Source organism: Notolepis coatsorum (genome assembly GCF_963971535.1).
Source record: "Notolepis coatsorum genome assembly, chromosome: 1".
Classification (NCBI taxonomy): Eukaryota; Metazoa; Chordata; class Actinopteri; order Aulopiformes; family Paralepididae; genus Notolepis; species Notolepis coatsorum.
Window position 1 is genome coordinate 93,745,764 of NC_140165.1, and position 25,622 is coordinate 93,771,385.

Below are 25,622 nucleotides of genomic sequence, written 5' to 3' on the forward strand. Positions count from 1 at the left end.
GGATGTGTTAATAAGGCTCCAATACAGTGAACACTGTTAATAAGGCTCTAATACAGTGAACACTGTTAATAAGGCTCTAATACAGTGAACACTGTTAATAAGGCTCTAATACAGTGAACACTGTTAATAAGGCTGTAATACAGTGAACACTGTTAATAAGGCTCTAATACAGTGAACACTGTTAATAAGGCTGTAATACAGTGAACACTGTTAATAAGGCTGTAATACAGTGAACACTGTTAATAAGGCTGTAATACAGTGAACACTTAATAAGGCTCTAATACAGTGAACACTGTTAATACGGCTCTAATACAGTGAACACTGTTAATAAGGCTGTAATACAGTGAACACTGTTAATAAGGCTCTAATACAGTGAACACTGTTAATAAGGCTCTAATACAGTGAACACTGTTAATAAGGCTCTAATACAGTGAACACTTGATGGTTTATATACTAATCTGTTAATAAGGCTCTAATACAGTGAACACTGTTAATAAGGCTCTAATACAGTGAACACTGTTAATAAGGCTCTAATACAGTGAACACTGTTAATAAGGCTCTAATACAGTGAACACTGTTAATACGGCTCTAATACAGTGAACACTATTAATAAGGCTCTAATACAGTGAACACTGTTAATACGGCTCTAATACAGTGAACACTGTTAATAAGGCTCTAATACAGTGAACACTGTTAATACGGCTCTAATACAGTGAACACTGTTAATACGGCTCTAATACAGTGAACACTGTTAATAAGGCTCTAATACAGTGAACACTGTTAATACGCCTCTAATACAGTGAACACTGTTAATAAGGCTGTAATACAGTGAACACTGTTAATACGGCTCTAATACAGTGAACACTGTTAATAAGGCTGTAATACAGTGAACACTGTTAATACGGCTCTAATACAGTGAACACTGTTAATAAGGCTCTAATACAGTGAAAACTGTTAATAAGGCTCTAATACAGTGAACACTGTTAATAAGGCTCTAATACAGTGAACACTTGATGGTTTATATACTAATCTGTTAATAAGGCTCTAATACAGTGAACACTGTTAATACGGCTCTAATACAGTGAACACTGTTAACACTTTGGATGCCACGGATGTGTTATATCGTTAGTTCATGCCACCCCCTGAATGCCCAGCATGACAATTAGCGTCACATTTTTTTATTAGCGATCTGAATTCATATTTCATCAACCGAGTCTACCATTGGGAAACCAGCCCCATCAGGAGCTCAGATGTGAAAAAAGCGCCCCCTATCCTCTCCCAGATGGTAATGCACCCTTTTGGAATGGACTCAATGAAAATGGATGAGAAAAAAGAAATCCGGAATCCACATTTTACTTCTCACGCATGTAACCAGAGATGATCCCAGTCATTGTGGACCATCAGAACGGCGTGTAATATGTGTTTACAGTATGTAGCGGTGGATCAATAAAAGGATCTATTTTTGGAATGGCGATCAGGAATTGGAATAATCTTTTTGGATAACATCTGATCTCAGGTAAGGAATCTATTTTACCAGTCTTAGGATAATCAGACCTGTTTTCACGGAGATATAAGCTTTTGCCCTATGTGTGATCTGTCTGTCTGTGCGCGATCGCTGATGAGGAAATAAGAGAATCGATTTTCAGCTCGTGTCTCTAGCGTGCATACTGTACGTACACATATACTATCGATAATCTAGCGTTTATTTGAAAACGATTCATAAATAGGCCGAAAAATGAGAACGTTTTTGTGTATTCTAGAATATTCTGTTTATTATGGAATATTTTTATTTTCCTTGAAAACGAGGGCTTTTCAAGATGCTATAAAACGGAAATGAACCGATAAAAAAACAATCCGCTTTGACAATGTTGACTGGAAAATGAGTCATTGATAAGCGACGGGCAGATTAGACACATAGCCATAATTTAAAACATAGATGGTGATATTAACGCTAACATTGAAGTGGATGCTGGGCATTCAAGCACTAAATCGTGGGCACTGAAAGTGTTAATAAGGCTCTAATACAGTGAACACTGTTAATACGGCTCTAATACAGTGAACAAACCCTTTGGAGGCCAAACCCGAGATAAGTCGGGTTAACTCGCCATGCTCTGGCTGCCAAACCCGAGAAATCCCGGGTTTTAATCGATATTTCTTTTATTCGCTATATCCATTCATGTTTCATCCATCCAGCCTGATGTTATCATTGGGAATGGGTCTGAGCTCGCAAAGGGCAAATACCGCCGCTTAACGTCTCCCGGATGGTATTGCACATCATTGGAATCCCTCTGGCTGGGGCTGTGCATCAATCTAAGAAGTCCGGTCCAGGTTTTCCTTCTCGGGCATGCAGTATCGTTATAACACATTGACTGGGGACACTCGGAGCAGCGTGGATTATGTGTTTTGGATATATAACGTTGGATCAATAAACGCAATAAATATTTGGAATGCGATGAGGAATTGGATTAATCTTTTTGCAGGACATCAGATGTGAGGTAAGGACTTTTATGTTACGAATCTTGGGTTAATCCGATGTTCCTTTCACCGCCATCGGAGCGTGTGTGTGATGTGTGTGTGTGTGAGGTTCGCGCCGACCAAAGTACGGAGAAGCGATTTTTCAGACCCTGCTTCTGTTCGCCCATGATGACATATAATATCGATAATCTAGCGTTTATTTGAAAACTATTCATAAATCAAGCGACAAATGGCACGATTTCTAACGAAATACATTGAAGCTCGATCAAGTTTATTGAGATGAGACGGAACGCTCTAGAAATATATTCATATTCATTACGGTATAAAACGGAAATGTATGTATGAAGAAACTGGAAGCAACTCACTGACGATCACCTTGTTATTTAGATCTATTGCTATTATATTTGATATATTTTAAGCACTCGCAAATAAGTCCTATCCTACATTGGATAAAGCACTGGCACCGAAGGGCCATCAGCGCCCTCTGCTGTTGTCGCCGGAAGTGTTAATAAGGCTCTAATACAGTGAACACTTGATGGTTTATGTAATAATCTGTTAATAAGGCTCTAATACAGTGAACACTTGATGGTTTATGTAATAATCTGTTAATAAGGCTCTAATACAGTGAACCCTTGATGGTTTATGTACTAATCTGTTAATAAGGCTCTAATACAGTGAACACTTGATGGTTTATGTAATAATCTGTTAATAAGGCTCTAATACAGTGAACACTTGATGGTTTATGTACTAATCTGTTAATAAGGCTCTAATACAGTGAACACTTGATGGTTTATGTACTAATCTGATTAAACGCTCCATCACATTTGTATGCACATTTTGTTCATAAACCTAACCCTTAATTTCACTGGACTGGTAACGCCTAACCCTAACCCAAATCACTTGCTGAAATACAGCAAACATTTGGTGGTTGATATCCTAATCGGTTTCAGTTAGAAAGCTGAATGTGCACTCATGATGCGGGAGGTCATTCAAATGATCCATATGGTTTCAACAATGAAACAAAAAAATAATTGAAGTACATTTTAAACACTGCCGGGAAATGTGCAAAATCACTTGTCTCACATTTATGGAAAGAAAGACCGTAAACTGATTGATGTACAAAATCACTGTCTCACATTTCTGTCAACAAATAGTTTATTGATTGATGTGCAAAATCACTGTTGATTGATGGCAACAAAGACAGTATAGTCATGTATGGATGGAAGGAAGGAAGTAAAGAGAAAATAAAATGATCTGATTAACTTCAAGATGACTTGTTTTACCCTCAGGAAACAACTTCAGGAGGCAATTGGAAAATTCCAAAGGTAAAAATTTGTCATTTGGAGAATGAAGACATATATCTCATGTACTTTATTTTTACTTTGTGTTTATTTGGACGGGACAATGCAACATTAATGAACACAGAACATGAAGCAGATACAGTCACCTGGAACACGGTAAGAGGGTAAAAATTGCCGGATTTAGCACGAGGCTAATTTCCGTCCGTTGTCCCCAAACATAAAGACAGGATATATAAAACAGTATGAAATTTACAAATAAGTAGCAGCAATACACTAGAAAATACATAGCAGCAATACACAAAAATACTAGAGGCTAGAGTCATATCACATGTGGTCACATGACTGGTTGGTCTTGTTTGAGCCATTGTTTGAGTTGACCTCTAAAAGTAGCGAGGGTGGGGCGTTCCCTTTAGGGAAACAGGGAGACTGTTCCACGTTTGGCTGCCTTTTATAGACGAGACGTTTTGACCAAACGTGGTCAGTCTACGTTGGACCTTGCAGTCACCTCTGGTGTCTGACCTGGTGCCAAGTTCAATGATTATTTTTATATATATGAATTCCTGTACAGGTATGTAAAATATATCTATACATTTAGTACTGGGTACATCACTATTAGCAGTATGCCATACAGAATCGGGAACAACTTTATTTAAAGGGGACATGCATTGCTATTCCTAGCACTATTTGGGCAACTTTACACAATTCCTGAGAGTCTATGGAACACATCTGTAATTATTTTTTCAAACAAATTCATTGTTTTATATTTTTGATCAAGTACTCAAAAGCATAATTTTTCAGCCTCAGGGTTTCAGGCTATTTTTGGATGGCCCATAAGCGCTTTGAGTGACAAGTCACCCACAGTCTGAGAGAGAGAGAAAGAGAGAGAGAGAGAGAGAGAGAATCTGAATGAATGACTTTTATTTATATAGCACCCTTCACAGCACGAATGCACAGGGTGCTTTACACTACAGCTTATATAAAAAACACAACAAAACAAAATCAGAAATAAACAACAACAGACGGCAGTTAAAAAAACAGTGAAACCAGATAAAAAAGTAGAATAAAATAATTTGGATAAAATCATGAGTCACTAATTAAAAAACCAAACTATAGGAACAGTGGGGACAAGAAAAAGTGCCTATGTATGACCAAAGGCCTGTCTGAACAAATGTGTTTTTAGTTGTTTTTTTAAAAGAGTTTTCAGAGGGGGCAGTTCGCAGGTCAACCATAGAGGGGGCGTTAGTTATGCAAATCAGTACCCTATTCACGTCAGCAATACCGTCAAATCAGAACGGCTTAGTTGAGTGAGGGAAGATCTCGTGAACTCGAGACTAGACTGATGAGTCAATAAGGTAATTGGAGACACAGACCCATTGATACTAACCCCTATTGCTATAAAACATAGCTAAATACTGGACCAAGCCATTTATAATGCATGTCCCCTTTAACAAATAAAACATGTATCAAATGTTTCAACTTGACAATGTAAGCATTCTAAATGGACCCAAGTTGATTTCCTGTTGCAGTGGTTGCTAACATCAGTTGCTAACAGGAAATAAGCGCAGATCCAAGCTGTTTCCTAGCAACGTAATCCCAGTTAAACCACTATACCCTCAAATATTAACACATCCTCACCAAAGCTGTTCAGCACTGGGAGACGACGCTATTTCTTAGAACACTTGTATCTAAATGGACCCAAGTTTATTCCCTCTTGTCGTATTTGATCACACGAATAGCTGACTTTCCAGAAAAAGAATAGACATAATATAGACATCCTCTATACCACAGTTAATTCAGACATTGTGATTGGCTGAAATATTCACTTATTCAGTGAAGCACTTTACTTCCTTGACATTCTGTTGATACATTGTATCAATCATGGTGAACTTGTAACATAGCAACACCTTTGGTCACTGCTACATTTATCCATCCATGACAAAAAGTGTTTGTTATTGAATTAATTTATTCAGGAAGTGGATTTTCTTTAAAATACAAATAATATGTGCTGTTCTGCAGATGCAAGCTGTGGTGGCTGAGGCTTTTTTATATTTATTTATTTTTAAATGTTGTATTTATTAATTTATTCTGCCTTTGTAGGGCAATATATGTATATAATATATATGAACTGGATAATGCATGCAAGCATGTTAACCTCATGGAAAAGAGAGAAATAAAAAATGAATGAAAAACTAAATAGAACAAAAGTAAACCGCAATTTGTTTTTATTTATTTTAATTGAAAGTGAATTCTCGTGTCATTTCAGTGTGAAGGAGGCACGAAGTGAAGAGGCGGGAAAGAAGATAAGTAGATGGGAAGAGAAGCGAGGAAGATTCTCTCCTTCACTGCAGTATTTCAACTCGCTGAAGTGGGAGGTCAGGAAAGACACAAAGGACAGGACCATGTTACCCTGTACCCTCTCCTCTCATCCTCACCTACCATGTTACTCTATACCCTCTCCTCTCATCCTCACCTACCATGTTACCCTGTACCCTCTCCTCTCATCCTCACCTACCATGTTACCCTATACCCTCTCATCCTCACCTACCATGTTACTCTATACCCTCTCCTCTCATCCTCACCTACCATGTTACCCTATACCCTCTCATCCTCACCTACCATGTTACCCTATACCCTCCTCTCATCCTCACCTACCATGTTACCCTATACCCTCCTCTCATCCTCACCTACCATGTTACCCTATACCCTCCTCTCATCCTCACCTACCATGTTACTCTATACCCTCTCCTTCCACATGTCCATCCTCACCTCCTCTGTCTTTCCTTCCCTCTCAAATCAAATCAAATCAAATTTATTTATAAGGCCCGACAACACACATTAATGTCCCCATGGGCCGTACAGGTCTTCTTTAAACAAGTCAAGAAGAAAACATAACAATAAGTCAAGAACAGAACAAGAACACCATAAGGTCCAAAAAATTTAAGATAAATGCAAATAAATGAAAGAATGCAAGCACTCCCAGACATACCCCACGCGAAGGTAAGGAAAAACTCACTAAAACCTAACAATAGGGAAAAAATCCCCACAGGCAGTGTGGAGGAGAGAAACCTTAGAAGGGCCATTCAAGGGGGGATCTCCCTTCTTAGATGTTGGTGATAGTAGTGTTGCAGATGGACAGTTGGTAAGCATGCACTCGTGTGTAGTGAAACACAGATGAGTGCATGCAATAGCAACTGAACATTTTGAAAGATTAAAGATAGAGCTAATAGCGATAGCAAATGAACATTTTGAAAGATTAAAGATAGAGCTGATAGCGGATCTATTTGAGGCACAGGGGAGCGCAAAGGGGCCACAAGGGCGAGCACTCCTGGCCAGCGGGGGGTGCCTCCTCCATGGGCCACCAGGGCGAGCACTCCTGGCCATCGAGTGCCTCCTCCAGCTCTCAACGAGGCAGATGTGACCCGAAGGAGTGGGTCTTGACAGGGATAGCTGCCATAGAGGTAAACGATGTGTGTAAAAAGAAGGGGATGCATTCTTCCAGTGCACAGGCTGTTTCATTTTGTGGCCAAACATTACAAACATGCTGAAAGACTAACATTACAAACATGCTGAAAGACAAACAAACATTACAAACATGCTGAAGGACGAACATTACACACAAAAAAACACCAAAAGTAATGTATCACAAGGTAAATGTTATAATATAGCTTGATATGGATTTCAGGTCAAGATATTGATTTCAAGGTGAGATATGGACGTCTCAGGTGGTTTGGACATGTGAGAAGATTGGAGGAGGGGGGATGTTGAGAGGGGTGGAGGAGATGATTGTGGATGGGCGGAGGCAGAGAGGGAGACTGAAGCAGACGTGGAGGGGATGTGTGGGAAATTATATGAGGGATCATGAAGACATGGCACAAAACCGTGCGCAGTGGCGTGGAGTCATCGCCCCGTCCAACCTCACTGTTGTGGAAAAAAAAGGACGTAAAACGAAGACGATGATGAGGTCATACTGTGTTGACAGAATCACTTATGGGGCGACAATAACTTGGTCATGACGACAAGGTTTCTCTCCTTTTGCCATTAATCGGCGTGGTTTATTATCACATTGGTACACAGTACATGAGACCTCTCTGTGAGAGGTAGATGGGAAGAGACAGAGGGGGAGTTAACATCTCCTTTTATACCTCTTACCTGGCGCAGAATTACTAGCTCCGCTAATTTCACATGGAGGTTCAGAACACCAAAATATAACTTTCCATGTTGAAAAAAACAACAATTCCCTGGTAAGCTTATTCAACAAAAAAATATATATATTTTTTTCAAATAAACAGTTTTTTTGGTGCACAACTGGTTTTGAGTGACTTCATTACAAGGACAAGTCCGAGCCCTGAATGGGCAGTAGAGACATGTTAGTATTAACTCCACACTGCATATACCTATCTCAAGTCTCAACCGGGCCGTGTGTTCTCTATACACTGTTTGTCTCTTTTTTCTCTCTATACACCTTCTCTGTTCCTCTTCTCTATACATTTAACTTCTCTATACATCTCTTCTCTATATCTCTCTTGCCTTCTGTCTGTACCCATCTTTACCAATCTCTCTCCATGCATCTCTCTCTCCCTCTCTAGCCTCTGGCATCTGAGATAGTCCCGCATCCAATTCTGGTAAACCTGGTGAGAATTCCAAAGAAGATGCGCCCTATCCACGTGCTCGATGCTCTGAAGCACCTTGGACCGGGCAATAAGGTCGTTCAGTGGATGGTCAAGGGTGAGGTGGGTTTTAGGAGTAAGGTCAAGCAGTAGTCTGACCAGTTTGTTTTGTGATGTTTCTAATCTTGTTTTTAGCGCCTTTGAGGTGCTTTGGTACCATGAGGTGCAAGCATAGACATAGTACCCTTGAATGAGTGCTCCTGCCAGAGTCTTCATGGTATTCTTGTTTACCAGAGAGGAGATCCGGTACAAGAATCTAGTTCGTTGGTTGACTTTTTTGATTACATTCGACCGGTAGACTAGACTAAGAGCAGCTAGTCACAGCAGACGTTAACGTTACTTGACGATTCACTCGACGTTTTCAGTGGTCGTTGCATAGTGTTTAATTGTACTGAGTTTTTCTCCACTTGCTCACAGACCTTGCCATATAGTTTTGGCATTTCAATTTGGCTAAGGCGGCTGAGAGGAGACTTGCTTTAGCACAGCAACGGGCTAACGTTCTAACATGACTCTGCGGCACCAGTTCCGTTTTGAATATGTTTTGTGATATCACCATGATTCATAGAAAGTAGCTTGAAAAATATCCCACCAAAATGTTCAAGTGATGGCTTATTTTGAGGGTATGAATCTGTACTTTAATATCATGTAAAGAAAAATTGAAGATGTCTCTAAAGGACCCAAAGGTCTGTACCCTGTCATATATGTGAGAAATATGGAATTGAAACGATCGTGTAGCAACCATTTGCTCCAAACTTTTGGTTTGCATACAAATCTCTTTTGCATACAGTTTTTGCATACTAACGGATCATATACTGACAATTGCATACAATGTAGCATGGAAAATTTGGAAGCAGCTTATGGGTCCTTGTTGTATTGGGGGTATATGATTAAAAATGTTGTCTACGTGAATGATGGAAATTAAATCTCACCAGATGACTTATTAAAGGGATAGTTCTGATTTTTGGAACCCTAGCCCTATTTCCTACTTATCAATGATGATGTTGATCGATATAATCTTTTCTCAACACAATCCAAGCTGTTCCTCATACTGGCTCCAGCTTGTTAGACACAAATCAATGCAAGGTCAATTGAGGTCAAGATCCTGTGTTGAAAAGCTGACTGAGCCTCACTTAAATCTACTCTACAGTGCCCACAAAGTAGATATCAGTGAGCCTCAGTCAGCATGTACAGACAGGAGCTTGACCCTATTGACTTTGCATTAGTTAGTGACTTGCTATCGGGAGCTAGTATGAGCTCTTCTCACTGCAACGTCCCTTAAACGGGACCTTTTTAGGACGATTTGCCCACCGGCACTTTGGCGACCCCTAGTGGCTCGGGTGTGCATATTTTGTAATACAATATATATATCGAATTGAAGGCTAATTTGTTGCCTGTCGATAGCGACAAAATCCGACAGAATCCGTTCAGCGGTTCTCGAGTTACATGCCGGTATTTGAGGCTTGTGCAAAGTACACGGTATTGCGCAAAATACCACCCAGACTCTTGGGGCTCTAGTTCCGTCAATCTAGATCCGATCTCGAAAATGATTGTGGAGGGTTGTAGCCAATGAGTGTGGCTTTCCAATGATACCCCAGCTGGAGATGTATGAATCAGGGATCTTGTGAAAAACTAACGAGCGAAAACAGGAAGAGAAAAACAGCAGAATTAATTGAAGTCTATGAGAAAACTCAGTTTTTCTTTTGTACACAGTTTACCTAAATCACTCCTAATCACTCATTTCTGAATGGATCTTTATGAAATTTGGACATGTACTACATAAGGCTTCAGGCTATGGGTCCGTATGGATTTGTAAGCCATACCACCTTCTGGGGAAATACTACCTCTGGACTACTACTAACTACTACAGAAAAACTTGAGTAACAAGTTTTTCTACAACTCAAGTTCAGACCTATGTTACTCTATTACATTAGCACGCAAATTGAATTTTCTTCCTGGAATCAGAAACTTCAGAATGTCATCTTTCAAAAGGCTCATGCATGTGCTATAAGTATAAAGTATGTTGTTTTGGTTTGCAAAAAAAGTATGCAGTCCTCAAAAAGGAAAACTAAAAAGGCCACTTTTGAGGGCGCAGGTTAAACGATTGTTTCAAGTTTCAAGTTTCTTTAATAGTTGTCATACAGAAGTACAGAATACTTTCATACAAAATGCTTCTTACTCTTACGCTCCAGAGACTGTGCTAGACAAGATAGTATCAAATAACATAGTTGTAACTGAGGGGTACAATTCCCTGACTGTATTGTTAAGTATGGTATTATTAAACCACTACCTCTTGTACTTTAACTTCTGGCCATCCAGTACATGATATAAATATGATGAACACTTTCCCACCTGATGAAACGAAGTCCACACAAATGTACAAATCGAATATTTAATATAGCAAAAGGTATATACAACGTTCACTTGTTTACACTTATGATTTGAAATGCACTTGTATGGCAAATGAGTATTCGTAGGTAAATCAACATTGAATGTCCAATCTCTGGTTACGCAGGGAGTAAGTATACAACCCGGTTCTTTAGGAAACTATAGCGATGGTACTTAAATGATTATAGCTGGATACACTAAGGGGGGGGGGGGGGGGGGGTCCCGCTGGTTGTAAGACAGTAGGAGGGGGGGGGTTAGAGAAGCCGCTGGCGGTATCCCATCTGGCCGACGATTTCTTGGGAGAATTCAAAGTCTTGAACACGGTGCCCACAGAACCTCGGTCCGCAGACGAATACAGCTGGACCCTCTGGTGGACGGTAGCTGCCGGTCCACAACGGAGAGACGTGAGGCGACCTCACTGGGGTAGAGCGCCGTCTCACCTGGAGTCCTCTCCGGGGGGTAGTTCCAACACTCCGCAGTGTTGGCCGTTATCCATGGAATAATCAAAGCACCCAAAGCATAATCCAAGCCGTGGAAGGCTCGCCGTCGTCCGGGTAGAGTAATCCAATATACAGGTCCAGTCGCCCTGGCCCGGAGCTCCTCGGATGCAAGCACCACTAGTGGTCTGCCCAGCCTGGTTAAGACTCCAGATAACGTCAGGAACGATGGGGGTACTGATAACTTTATAACTCTAACCGAACGATGCACCATACATAAATAGACTATTATTAGCTTAATAGAATACGTCCAACTCGACGGTATAGTGCCAAACTATGACAATTCAACTATTAATCCACACGATATCTCAATGCCTATTCACCCAACCCACACGTGTATGTGAATCAACTCAGACTACCATTGACCTCATTCTGACCTCCGACAAGTCCAAGATCTCCAAGAAAGGGGTTATAGCATGCGGGTTAAGTGATCATTATATGATATTCTGTACCCGCAAAAAACTAAAACAAAAGGCTGGCTGCCACAAAACAGTCACATCTAGAGACCTTAAAACCTACTCTAGCGAGGCCTTTAACCTTGAACTGGAGAGCCTGGACTGGTCAGATGAACTCAATGGTACACTGGTTGAAGAAACATGGCTTGGTTTCAAAACCAAATTCTCAACAATACTAAACGACATGGCCCCCCTAAGAACCACCAGGGTAAAAAATCGCGCTGAGCCGTGGATGCACTCCGAAATACTGGCCGCTATGAAAACCAGAGACAAAAAATGCTCTGAGTTTCGTAAAAGTCAGTCAAAGCTTACTAAAAGCACGAGCAGTGAACTCCAAGCCCACGTGACTGAACTCAAACTAGAAAGAAACAGACTAAGAAACGACGTAAACTCCATGATCAAAACTGCAAAAAAGAATTTCATCAATGACAAAACTGAGGAAAACAAAAACAAACCACGTGAACTTTGGAAATTACTCAATAATCAACTAGGATGCAGTAAAAAACTTAAAACCAGATTCTCAAACATAAACATAAAAACGGACAACACGCTCATCACAGACAAGCTGGATGTAGCCAATTACTTAAACATTTTCTTCACAAACATAGCCACAACACTGGTAAACAAACTACCCTCCCACTCAGGGCTTTATGGGGTAGAACACATAGTAGCTTACTACAAAAACCTAGGGGTCCGCAAGGACGACTTCAAGCTGGAAATGGTAACAACAGATGAGGTACTCAATAAACTGAGCGCCCTCCAACCTAACAAGGCCACTGGCCATGACAACATCCCCTCCAAATTCCTCAGAGACTCAGCAGCCGCCATCACCCCAATCATCACACACATAATAAACCTCTCCATAAAACAGGGACACGTCCCCAAGGACTTCAAAATTGCTAGGGTGACCCCTCTGCACAAAAAGGGCAGCAAATTAGACCCAGGCAACTACCGCCCTGTTTCTATTCTCACCTCCATCTCGAAAGTCATGGAAAAAATAGTCTACGAACAGGTCGAAAAGTACCTAGCGGAAAAAAATCTAATCTACGAATTCCAATCTGGCTTCAGAACATCCCACTCCACTGACACATGCCTTCTCTATTTGAATGACCACATCAAACAAGAGGTGGACGCAGGCAAATACTGCGGCATGGTCATGCTGGACCTACAAAAGGCCTTTGACACGGTCAATCACTCCATTCTGATTGACAAGCTAAAAGCAATTGGTTTTGATAGTCTATCAGTGAGCTGGATGCAATCCTACCTTGAGGGGAGGGAACAGATGGTGGAGGTAAACGGTACCCTATCCCCCCCTCTCACAGTGAGCTGTGGTGTTCCACAAGGAAGCATACTAGGACCGCTACTGTTCCTAATTTATGCAAATGACATGTCGTCAGCTTGTGACTGCAACTTGTTCCTGTTTGCGGACGACTCAGCCCTGCTGGTCTCTGACAAGAACAAGTTACAGGTTGAAAAAACCCTCAGCTCGGAACTAGGCAGAATCTGCATATGGCTCGCTGATAACAAACTATCATTACACATGGGCAAAACAGAGTCCATTCTCTTCGGTTCAAATAACAAACTCAGCAAGACCGACGGCTTCTCAGTTACAGTGGGTGACAATATTGTCACAAGGAAAGATGAAATTACCTACCTGGGTTCCATCCTAGAGGCTAATCTCTCCTGTGACAAAATGGCATCCAATGTAATAAAAAAAGTCAACCAACGAACTCGATTCTTGTACCGGATCTCCTCTCTGGTAAACAAGAATACCCTGAAGACTCTGGCAGGAGCACTCATTCAGGGGTACTACGACTATGCTTGCACCTCATGGTACCAAAGCACCTCAAAGGCGCTAAAAACAAAATTACAAACATCTCAAAACAAACTGGTCAGACTACTGCTTGACCTTACTCCTAGAACCCACCTCACCCCTGCCCACTTTGACAACCTAGGATGGCTTAGAGTAGATGACAGAGTACAGCAACTTGCAATGGGCCTGGTCTACAAGATACACTACACAACCAAGGTACCCATGTACATGGCAAAATACTTCCCAAAGGTCAGTGAATACCACGATCACAACACCAGAGGGAGCTCCACAAATCATGTTAAACCCAGATTCGGCTCAAATAAGGGACTAAACACGTTTCGCAATTATGCCACATCAATGTGGAACGCCCTACCCAAAGCTGTAAAGGAATGTGGATCACTACCCACTTTCAAAACCTCTCTCAAGAGACACCTACGGGAGACTGCAATTCAACACTGGCCCCTGTAAATATCCTAACCCAACCCCCCCCCCCCTCAACGTACAGTGTTACTTGTTGATACAGTGTGCCCCCCGGCCCCCCCCCCCCCAACCACCTCCAATGTAAATTACCCAGTATGGTTGTCAATATCCCAATGTACCCAACCCCCCCCACCCAACCTCCTCCAATGTACAGTTTTCTACGTCAAATGTATATACTCCCTTTTCTTGACTCCTTCTGTATCACAAACAGTACTGTATTTGCAAATCTGGTATGTCATAAATGTATAGATGTAGCAGTACTGACTATCTGTATGTCATGTATGTCATATATGTCTATATGAATTGAAAATGGGGGACCCTGATGGAAACAAGACAAACGTCTTTCTCAGGTCTGCATCCCCTTAACAATTGTATGTATTGAGCCGTACTGTATTGTACCCATTCTGCAATCTGTTAAATAAAGTTTTCATTCATTCATTCATTCAGGCCAAGTAGGCCTTACTGCACCACACGTGCGTCGTGGGTGAGGCTTCGCGTCTGTTACTCGGTTGGAGGGTAAAGAACTAATGGACTAAAAGAAAGTTCTACTTTACTTGCGCCATATATATATGCGCTGTGAACAAATAGTACCATTCGTATTTCGCCAGACGTATTCCTACGCGGAACCGGGCTTGCCACGACATGTTGGGCGGCACGATTGAACTTGAACCTAGGGGTATGGCTGCTGGCGCCAGGTTCTCGTCCAATGGTAGAATGAAACTATTATGGGCTGTTTAGTAGACTAAAGGGATATTCAGTGCATATTGTACAAGGAATATACAGGGGATATCAAACGATATACAAATACTATTTAAATATATATCCATAAATAAATATATATATTCGGTTTAATCTGATCCTTCACAACAGCCGCCCCCTAATTAGTCCCACCTAATTAGCTAAGCAGAGACAGATTAACCGCACTGTCTACCACTCAAGGTCCGCTGTAAGGGTCAGTCAACTCACAAAGTCATGGGGTCATGGTCATCATCGATAGTATCTGGGAGTCGGGGCAGTTCTATTAGCCTCGCCACGGGTCGTGTGTAAGTTCGCCCTTGGACGAGTACTTCAGCTGCTCGGACCTTGCCATCGGCACCGGTGATCACTTTGCTTACGCGGCCAGCCGGCCACATAGCTCTGGGTAGTGACTGGTCAATAATCATGACGACTGTTCCTTCTGTCAAATTGTCTCTCTCTTTTACCCACTTCTGGCGGGTCTGTAGAGACGGTAGGTAGTGGAGTAGGAAGCTGCTCCAAAACTTGTCAGCTAGTACTTGACTGTACCTCCACATTCTTCGGCCGTTCGCTTCTTCAGGCCTGTACATTGTCTGGGGTAGCGCGGGGTCCAGCCGCCCCATTAAGAGTGTGTTGGGGGTGACTGGGTCGACATCTGCTACATCACTGGAGACGTAACCGAGGGGCTTTGAGTTCAATACTCCCTCGATCTCCGTGAGGACTGTCATTAGGACTTCCTCCGCCACAGTCTGGGCCCCAAGCACGGCGTACAGGGCTGTCTTTATAGAACGTACTTCTCGTTCCCAGGTTCCACCGAAGTGGGGTGCGTTCGGGGGATTAAACTGGAAGTCAATCTGGGATGGAGCGAGGTGGGTCTTAAGTTCTGGGCCCATAGCTTGGAAGCTCTCTCTCAGCTCTCTTTCTCCGCCTTTGAAGTTTGTCCCGTGATCAGACAACAATGTAGACGGTTTTCCTTTCCGTGATGTGAATCTTCGGAAGGCCATAAGGAATGAGTCTGTGCTCATGGTCGGAAGGAGCTCGATATGTATCGCTCTGGTGGTCATGCATTTGAATACAATACCCCACCGCTTCTCGGTTCCTCTTCCTCTCTTTATATACAACGGGCCAAAACAGTCCATGCCTGTGGAGTGGAATGGCTTGTCGCCGATTCGGAGGCGACAGGGAGGTATGTCAGCCATCCGTGGTATGCTGGGCTGCGCGCGCCACTTTCGGCAGTCTAGACAGGTTCGCTGGAAGCGTCGCACCGCTTCTCTTCCTTGAAGTATCCAATAGCGACGTCTGATCTCCGCGAAGACTCTCTCTGCTCCTGCGTGGTGTACATCCTCGTCGTATTTCTTTATGATCAGCTCTGTGACCTTGTGTCGGCTGTTCAAGACTATCGGGTACTTAATGTCATCCGGTAGATCGGGGGCTCTCCGCAGGCGACCACCCACTCTGATGAGATTATGGGCGTCACTCTCGGGTGCCAGGTGGAGCAGTCTGCTGTCTGATGGGACGGGCTTTCCCCCCTGTAGACAGTCTAGCTCATCGGGGAACGAGTCTCTCTGGGCTCGTTGTAGTAGAAGAAGTTCTGCTTCTTCGTAGTCAGCTGCTGACATGTCAGTGGTGGACTGAATCTCTGGGTGGTGCCACAGGAATGTCCTCTGCTGCGCACTCTAGGGCAGGGGTGGCCAACCCGCGGCTCGCGAGCCGCATGCGGCTCTTTGCCCGTCAATGTGCGGCTCTTCCATCCATAAAAAAAAATATTTTTTTTAATTTTTTTTTAACCTTTTTTTTTTTTTTTTTTTTAATTTTTTTTATGTCACTCATTCCATAAGGACGTAGAATAAACATTTACAATTTTTTTTTAAATGGTCCATTTGCATGTTCTTGGTATCTGAATCTAGGGACATATATGGATCAGTGTCAGAAATAGTGTGTCTGTTACTAGGCTTGAGTAAATTGTAATGAACCAAAGGAGAATATCAATTCTATTTAAAAAAAAAATTATCTTTGATTGTAAATAACACCATGCTAAAATTGACCAGACCTGAAAAATCTAAGCAAATGAATAAAGGGAAGATGATTAAACAGAAGGTTTTGTAGATACAGTACTGAATTCTGCCATCTTTTTTATAATGTAAATTTCTCCACCATTTTTCATCATATTGCAACACCGTTTTTTGCAAGACGTTCACAGAAAGGTAGAGAAACTAACTGCGTTCTGTTTTATGGCAATAACGTTCAGGTTTGTGGGAGATAATCCCAAAAAATAAGAGAAATTAAAAAGTAAATCCAGAAGTCAGATGATTGACAGGGGCTGGTGTGAGCTGGGTAGGGTAGTTTTTCGAAATTTGAACGCCCTGAGTCTCTTCCTTCAAAAGACTACACTCACTTTTGGCTGTGCCACTTCCTCCTGTCAATATGCGCCTGTTTCCGACTCAATGCCCTGAGATTTCTATAATCTTATATTTCACTAATAACAGTTAAAATAATTGGTAAACAAACATAATGCTGAAAATATACACTTTTACTGTATATCTCGGGCTTAAGAGGTTAACCCTGTGAGGCCCAAATTAAAAAGAAATTAGCAACTTCAGAGGCCAGAGGGTGGGACATATAAACACATTTACTATCAAATAGCATTGTGAGGCTGAACAACAGGACCAATTGACTATACATGTGCTTAAAGGGGAACTATCTTATAAATGGCTTTTTTCAGTGTTTACCATTGTTTCTTAGCTATGTGGATTTATATTAATAGGATTATGTCTCTAATTCTCATATTGGCGAATTCTTCCAATTCTCCTCTCACAATATTCACCCTCACTGAACTGAGTCATCTGAAAATGTGCATATCTGTGATCTCAGAGATTTCTCAGCTGCATAATAATGTGGCAGTTGATGTGGCAGTTGGCACCAGGCCACACAGTGGTTGGAGCCCAGCCTCAAAACGGCTTAAGATCTTGAGGTAGAAAAATGCGGTTTTTAGTACTTGATTAGAAATACAAAACAATGCATTTTTTTTGAAAAAAACCTAGGTGTTCCATAGACTCACAGGAATTGTGTAAAAGTGCCCAAATAGTGAAAGAAATAGTAAAATAGTTCCCCTTTAACATTTTTTAAATAAACATTATTTTTTTAAATGGCTAAAAGTGATTTTGTAATTTTGCAACCGTGGGTCTCACAGGGTACTTTTAACCCTGTGAGGCCCAAATAAAAAAGACATTAGCAACTTCAGAGGCCAGAGGGTGAGACCTATAAACACATGAAGGGTGCCGTGACTGAAAAAAAAGTTGAGAAACGCTGGTATATGGTGTGGCTCTTTGTGGTACCACAGTCATTTTTTTGTGGCTCTTAGTCTCTGACTGGTTGGCCACCCCTGCTCTAGGGTAATGCAGTCATCTATGTTGGGGTCTGTGGAGGCGACTGTGCTCAGTCCACAGAACATAGGTTTCTTGTTCTCAGCCTCCTCGTTACTTGCTTCCCGTGGGGTGGGCGTAGGCCACTCTTCTTCGGGGAGCTTGAGGAATTCTGGTCCGTCACTGTAGATGTTGCGACGGGTGAGGTCATCCAGGGACATTCCCCGGGTGATGACGTCAGCTGGGTTGTGTTTGGTGTCCACATACCGCCAGCTCGCTGCTTCTGTTAACTCTTGAATCTCGGTGACTCTGACTCCCACGAAGACTTTGTATCTGCATGAATCAGACTTGATCCATGTGAGTACTGTCGTGGAATCTGACCACAAGATTGTTCTGTGCACCGGGATGGTGAGTTCACGTTGGATTAACGTGGCTAGATGCGCTCCTGCTAGGGCTGCGCAGAGCTCTAGACGCGGGATAGATTGTTGCTTTCGTGGGGCTATTCTTGAGCGGGCCAGGATGAAAGCAGTGTGTATCTTTCCTCCCTTCTCTTGGGCACGCAAGTAGGCCACCGATCCATAGGCTACTTCGGAGGCGTCGCTGAAGACGTGTAGATCAATCTTGCATGTCTCTGGCCTCACTGTGGATGGGAAGTAGCTGCGGCGTATATTGACGCCTGGGAGTGAGCGGAGTTCCGTCTCCCACTCTCTCCATGTTGAGGCAAGGTGTGCGGGTATTGGGTCGTCCCAGCCCTGGTCCTTGTCCCATAGTGCTCGTACAATCATCTTTGCCCTGGTGGTGTAAGGTAGAATACATCCCAACGGGTCATATTGTCTGGCGAGTGTTCTGTACACACTCCGTCTGGTGGTCGGTATCGCCGTCGACCTTCCCTGCTCTGGAGTCAAGGGTTTGTGTCTATAGTGGAGCGAGTCTGTTTTGAAGCGCCAGACTAGTCCTAGTGTCATTTCTTGGGCTTCTCCTGGGATGGTCGCCATCCAGGTCTCGCTGCTGGCAGCCTTGTCCGCGGGGGAGAGGCTGCGCAATACGTGCGGGTCACTGCTGGCCCACTGCCTGAGATCAAAGCCGCCTTTGATCAGGGAGGCGCGTAGCTTGATTAGGAGAGCCTCGGCTTCTTCTTGAGTCGAAACGCTTTGTAAACAGTTGTCCACGTAGAAACTGTTCTTCACACTGTGTCGGACCTCTTCATCTGCTGTTGGGTCCTCTGCAACGTTTCTGTAGTGCAAATGTAGCACAGCACGGGCTGCATGTGGTTCCGAAGGGGAGTACTTCCCACTGGTAGATGGCTGGGTTCTCATCTCCGATCCTCTCTCTCCATAGGAACCGCAGCAGGGGCTTGTCCTCCTCTACTAGTCTCACCTGCAGGAACATCCCTTTGATATCCCCGCTGATGGCCACCTTGTCCTGGCGGAAGCGCAGTAGCACGCCTAGTAGGGAGGGGCCGAGTGTGGGGCCGGGCAAGAGCTCTTTATTCAGATTTTGGGATCCGATCTGGTAGCTGCAGTTAAACACAATGCGATCCTTGCCGTTGTGATGGACCTTGTGATGCGGCACGTACCATGATTCGGTCGTCTGATCGGCCTCTTTAATGTCAATCTTTGTTACGTGTCCCGCTGTGATTAGCTTCTCAATCTCAGCGCGGTACACACGCTCTTGAGCGGGGTCTTTGGCTAGGCGCCGCTCTGTGTTCAATAGATAGCGCTCCGTGGCGTCTTTCTTTGCGTGAAAGGTGGGCATTCCCTCTCGCCTCAGGAGTGGAGTTGCGTATCTCATCACTCCGCCGACTGTGACTCTCTTTGTCCCCTGCTCGAGTAGGTTGATGGCGTAAATGTCTTCTTTAGAACGAATATCTTTCTTTTCGTTCTTAAAGGGCATTGTCTCTAGTGTCCATAGCCTCTCGACATGCTGCAGGAGAGTGGTGTCTTCTTCTGTCGTTCTGGAGTGGAGGCAGCTAGTGGCTGCTGTTCGGTTGAGAGATTTAGCGAGGGGGCCTTGTAGGGTCCACCCTAGGCGGGTCTCGACTGCTGCAGGACAGCCTCGGGGTCCTGTATGGACCCGGTCAATCGGGACTATGAGTTCTGCATGGTCGGAGCCTATCAGCAGGGTCGGGGTAGCGCCGTCTTTGAGCGGGATAGGTAGTTGTCGCAGGTGCACATATTTATCCATCAACTTGGCGATAGGGTAGGTGTACTGCGATAGTCCTATTTCTTGGCTGGTGAAAGCATTTGTAATCTTATACCGTCGCTCTGGCTGCCCGTTTGCTGCGATAGTGAAGGAGACATTCTCGCCCTTTATCGTCTTTAAATCTCTTCTTATTGTCCGAATCGTCATTTCGTTCTTGCTCCCCCGCAGTCCCAGCTGGGCCGCAGTGGACGCGAGCAGAAGGGTCTTCTCTGACCCGTCATCAAGGACGGCGTAAGTGTCCATGACTTTATCTTGGTAGCTCAATGTCACACGGACTACCTTTAAGAGCACTTGGGCGCCGCTGCTGCTGGCGGGGTCAATGTACATGACACTTGCCTTGGTGCCGCTCGATGGTGCAGGTGGAGGCCGTCTTCTGTTACTTTCGTGTAGTATATCTAGATGGGCTCCGTCGCACCGACTGCACCTTTTCTTTAGGCGGCATTCGGCTGCCATGTGTGGTCGCGCACATCGGTAACAGCGCCTGTTGGACTTTATCCATTGACTCACTTCTTCTGCATTCATCTTTGTGAATAGGTCACATTGTGACAGCCAGTGTTCTTTCTCACAGTAGGGACACACTATCTTCCACTTCTCTTTTCTCGAGGGGGTACTGTGGCTCTTACTGCTCGGTACTGACTCTGATTGGTGCATGACAGTCACCGATCTTCTTCCATCATTTATTCTCCTGGGTCCCTCTCTGGAGCTTGGCGTGCTCCGCCCGAACGTATCCAGTCGTAAGCTGCTGACTTCTCTCGCCAGGAAGTCGGCTAGATCAAGGAGGGATGGTTCGGGGCCGTTGGGATCCCGGTAGTCTCTCTGCCGCCTAAAACGCTCTTGTCTTGCGGGTGGCAGCTTCTCCAAAATCCTCTCGACGTTAGAGTTGGCGTATAGCTCATGCATGCCCTTTTCCCGTTGCGCTCCCAGCATCCCTACCAGGGACTGCACTTTGATTGACAGGTCGTCTAATGAGCGATTGTCTGTTGCTGGGGGTAGGCGATCAATATGCCTTATCTCTTGGATTACGTAATCCCATATACGTCCATATCTCTGGTCCAGCGCTGCCAGGGCCGCTGTGTATGGGGTCGTAGAGGTAGCATAGGCCAGCGCTATATTGTGCGCTCGCGGTACTTTCAGGTGCTTCAGTAATATTGCATACTTGTGGCGTTCATCAGCGACATCCACCATCATTGTCTCTAAGCACATCCGGAGCTCCGTGTACTGTGCTCGACTCTCATAGGCGAAGTCTGGAAACGACGGCGTGGCGATGTATGACGCCGTGGATGGCTGATACATCGGCGAGCGTTGGGGGAGAGACCTCCTAGGCGAGTCCCCTCTTGCGCCTCTCTGTGGGCTGGTACCGACAGGGTACCATGGACCGCTGGTCCAGGTGCTATTCCTCGGGGCTCGTCGTGCGTCGTGCTCACCCGTGAATAGAGTCGGGGGTCTGTAGCGCAGCGCCGCGGGGGTATAGCCTGGGCTGTACTGGACCTCCTGGTCCGGTGGAGTACTGTGCTGTCGTCGGGCTTGGTTCTCCTCCTCTCCCTCTTCTTCCTCTTATCAGGTCTTCCAGATCCTGTAATCGTTTATTTAGCTTCTCCGCAGTGTATGCCGCTCCTTCCTTGTAGCTGGGTCTCGCTTGGACCGGTCTGGGAAGGGGGTCTGCGGGGGGTATAGGCTCGGTCTGTTGGTCAAGTTCAGGGTCGCTTGCTCGGTGAGGAGACGCTGCCCTTGACTGTTGTCTCGACGAGTTCCTTGAACCCCTGGCGGAGGGAGAGGGTGTTGCCTTGCGGATCAGCTGCTCCATTAGCTGCGCTTGTAACTTGTCGCGCTCGACTTCGCGCTTGGTGAGATCTGCTTCTCTTTGGGCACCGGCAGCGGCGCGCTGGGCGTCGGCCCGGTCTCTTGCCATATTCTCTTCCGTCTGAAGGCGTCTCATCTCCAGGCGTGTGCGCTCTTCTTCGCTCCGTTGCTGCGCTTGGAGGCGTTCGCGCTCGCTAAGCGCCTGTGCTTGGAGTTGTTCGCGCTCGCTAAGCGCCTGTGCTTGGAGACGATCGCGTTCACCCTGAAGTCGATCGCGTTCGGTAGAGGCTGTCAGGCTGACGAGGAACGCCTGTTGTAGCATCCTCTCCGCTTCGCTGGGGGAAGGCGGTTGTGGAGGTGAGCCGCTCCTGGGTGAGCCGCTCCTGGGTGTACTCGTTGGGGAGTCCTGGAGCTCTATTTCCTCGGCGCTCTCCTCCTCTTCTTCCGTGCAGAGTTCTCTCTCTGTAGGGTTGTCTTCCTCCCGGGGCTGGTCGGGGACTACTTCTTCGGTATTGGCGGGGGGTAAAGGCATGTCAGCTCCCTCCTGGTCCCCACCGTGAGCTTGGTCAGTTACATTAGGACCTACTAGGGCCTCTGTGGTCGGGGAAACCTGGTCGTTAAGGTCAGACATAATTTTACTTTCTACTTTTACCGCGTTTACCGTTTGTCGAAGGCTAGGTAGTTGACTGACAGTGTAATCCTCTAAGTACTGAGGTGGCTGTCGTCTGCGCCGCGGGCGTTCTAGGTTAGGAGGACCGTTTCGTGGAGTGTTCATCATAGGCCATTTAATATTAATAACACTATTAATATTACACTAGTTACCCTCCGGCTCGAAGGACCAATTGTAACTGAGGGGTACAATTCCCTGACTGTATTGTTAAGTATGGTATTATTAAACCACTACCTCTTGTACTTTAACTTCTGGCCATCCAGTACATGATAGAAATATGATGAACACTTTCCCACCTGATGAAACGAAGTCCACACAAATGTACAAATCGAATATTTAATATAGCAAAAGGTATATACAACGTTCACTTGTTTACACTTATGATTTGAAATGCACTTGTATGGCAAATGAGTATTCGTAGGTAAATCAACATTGAATGTCCAATCTCTGGTTACGCAGGGAGTAAGTATACAACCCGGTTCTTTAGGAAACTATAGCAATGGTACTTAAATGATTATAGCTGGATACACTAAGGGGGGGGGGGGTCCCGCTGGTTGTAAGACAGTAGGAGGGGGGGGGTTAGAGAAGCCGCTGGCGGTATCCCATCTGGCCGACGATTTCTTGGGAGAATTCAAAGTCTTGAACACGGTGCCCACAGAACCTCGGTCCGCAGACGAATACAGCTGGACCCTCTGGTGGACGGTAGCTGCCGGTCCACAACGGAGAGACGTGAGGCGACCTCACTGGGGTAGAGCGCCGTCTCACCTGGAGTCCTCTCCGGGGGGTAGTTCCAACACTCCGCAGTGTTGGCCGTTATCCATGGAATAATCAAAGCACCCAAAGCATAATCCAAGCCGTGGAAGGCTCGCCGTCGTCCGGGTAGAGTAATCCAATATACAGGTCCAGTCGCCCTGGCCCGGAGCTCCTCGGATGCAAGCACCACTAGTGGTCTGCCCAGCCTGGTTAAGACTCCAGATAACGTCAGGAACGATGGGGGTACTGATAACTTTATAACTCTAACCGAACGATGCACCATACATAAATAGACTATTATTAGCTTAATAGAATACGTCCAACTCGACGGTATAGTGCCAAACTATGACAATTCAACTATTAATCCACACGATATCTCAATGCCTATTCTGAGGCCAAGTAGGCCTTACTGCACCACACGTGCGTCGTGGGTGAGGCTTCGCGTCTGTTACTCGGTTGGAGGGTAAAGAACTAATGGACTAAAAGAAAGTTCTACTTTACTTGCGCCATATATATATGCGCTGTGAACAAATAGTACCATTCGTATTTCGCCAGACGTATTCCTACGCGGAACCGGGCTTGCCACGACATGTTGGGCGGCACGATTGAACTTGAACCTAGGGGTATGGCTGCTGGCGCCAGGTTCTCGTCCAATGGTAGAATGAAACTATTATGGGCTGTTTAGTAGACTAAAGGGATATTCAGTGCATATTGTACAAGGAATATACAGGGGATATCAAACGATATACAAATACTATTTAAATATATATCCATAAATAAATATATATATTCGGTTTAATCTGATCCTTCACAACAATAGTATAGCATGTAAATTAGAAGTAGAAAATGAGGTCCCAGTGTTTAGTATAGACATATGTACAATGTTCGATGCAGATTAGACGTAACTGAGTTGTGCACACTTTTAGTCATTATGTTTATTTTTACTACTTTTTTCATGAAAACATCACTGGCGGGGACGTCATACGACCGCCAGTCACTTATTGACCTAAACTCCGGACTTAAAGAGGAGTTTAGAGACACTTTATGCCAAGTTTGGCCATCGGAGATCAGGCGGGACAAGGACAAAGGAGTCGGCAAGAAGAAGCACAGAGGAAAGAGAGGAGGAATCAGATTGAGGTTAAAAAGATCTGCTTACCGCCCGGCAATCCCATCAATCTTTCTGGCGAATGCACGTTCGCTAGAGGGGAGGATGGACGATTTGAGAGCGAGGGTCCGATTCCAACGAGAAGTAAGAGACTGCAACATCTTGTGCTTTACGGAGACATGGCTGAAGCCAGCGACTCCGGACCACAGCGTCTCTCCCTCGAACTCCTTCACCGTCTTCCGAGCGGATCGCACGGAAGCATCCGGTAAGAGAGTAGGCAGAGGTGTCTGCCTCATTACCAACAACGGTTGGGTTAACCCCAAGGAGATAAAGGTACTCTCCCGTTCATGCTCCCCGGACATGGAACATCTCTCCATTCAATGTCGCCCTTTCCACCTACCCCGAGAGTTTACCGCGGTCATCATGACCGCAGTATACATCCCTCCCCAAGCAAACACCGTCAGGGCTCTGGCGGAGCTGGCGCAGCTGGCGGAGCATCTCAACATCCACCAGATAAAACATCCAGACGCAGCCATGATCGTAGCCGGCGATTTCAACCAGGCTAATCTGAAAAAAGTGATGCCATCCTTCTTTCAGCACTTCGCCTGCTCCACCAGAGGGGGAAACACGCTCGACCACTGCTACACCCCGTTCAGAGCCGGCTACAAGGCTGTACCGGCTCCGCCACTAGCGGGAGCTACTAGCACGTCCGATCATGACGGCATTTTCCTCTACCCCGTTTACAATCAAAGATCACGTGACGCCGTTGTGTCATGTGAGACAAAAAATTGGACCGACCAATCAGAGGCCACGCTTCAGGACGCTCTCGAGGACGTAGACTGGGGGATGTTTCAAGGAAGCGCCAGTGACGTCAGCGAGTTTGCGGACACCGTTGTAAGCTTCATAACAACACTCGCTGATA

At 44.8% G+C, this 25,622-nt stretch overlaps 1 protein-coding gene across 1 annotated transcript in view; it reads left to right on the forward strand.

Moving 5' to 3' along the window:
• LOC311242966 (uncharacterized protein) overlaps nucleotides 1-25,622 on the forward strand; it is a gene marked incomplete at its 3' end in the record, with an annotated part of 158,673 nt that overhangs the window by 121,243 nt on the left and 11,808 nt on the right. Inside the window, exons 20-22 of the mRNA XM_084332030.1 lie at nucleotides 3,765-3,800; nucleotides 6,040-6,148; nucleotides 8,363-8,506. Coding sequence (XP_084188156.1) covers nucleotides 3,765-3,800; nucleotides 6,040-6,148; nucleotides 8,363-8,506 — 289 coding nt within the window. The remainder of the gene's footprint in view (nucleotides 1-3,764; nucleotides 3,801-6,039; nucleotides 6,149-8,362; nucleotides 8,507-25,622) is intronic.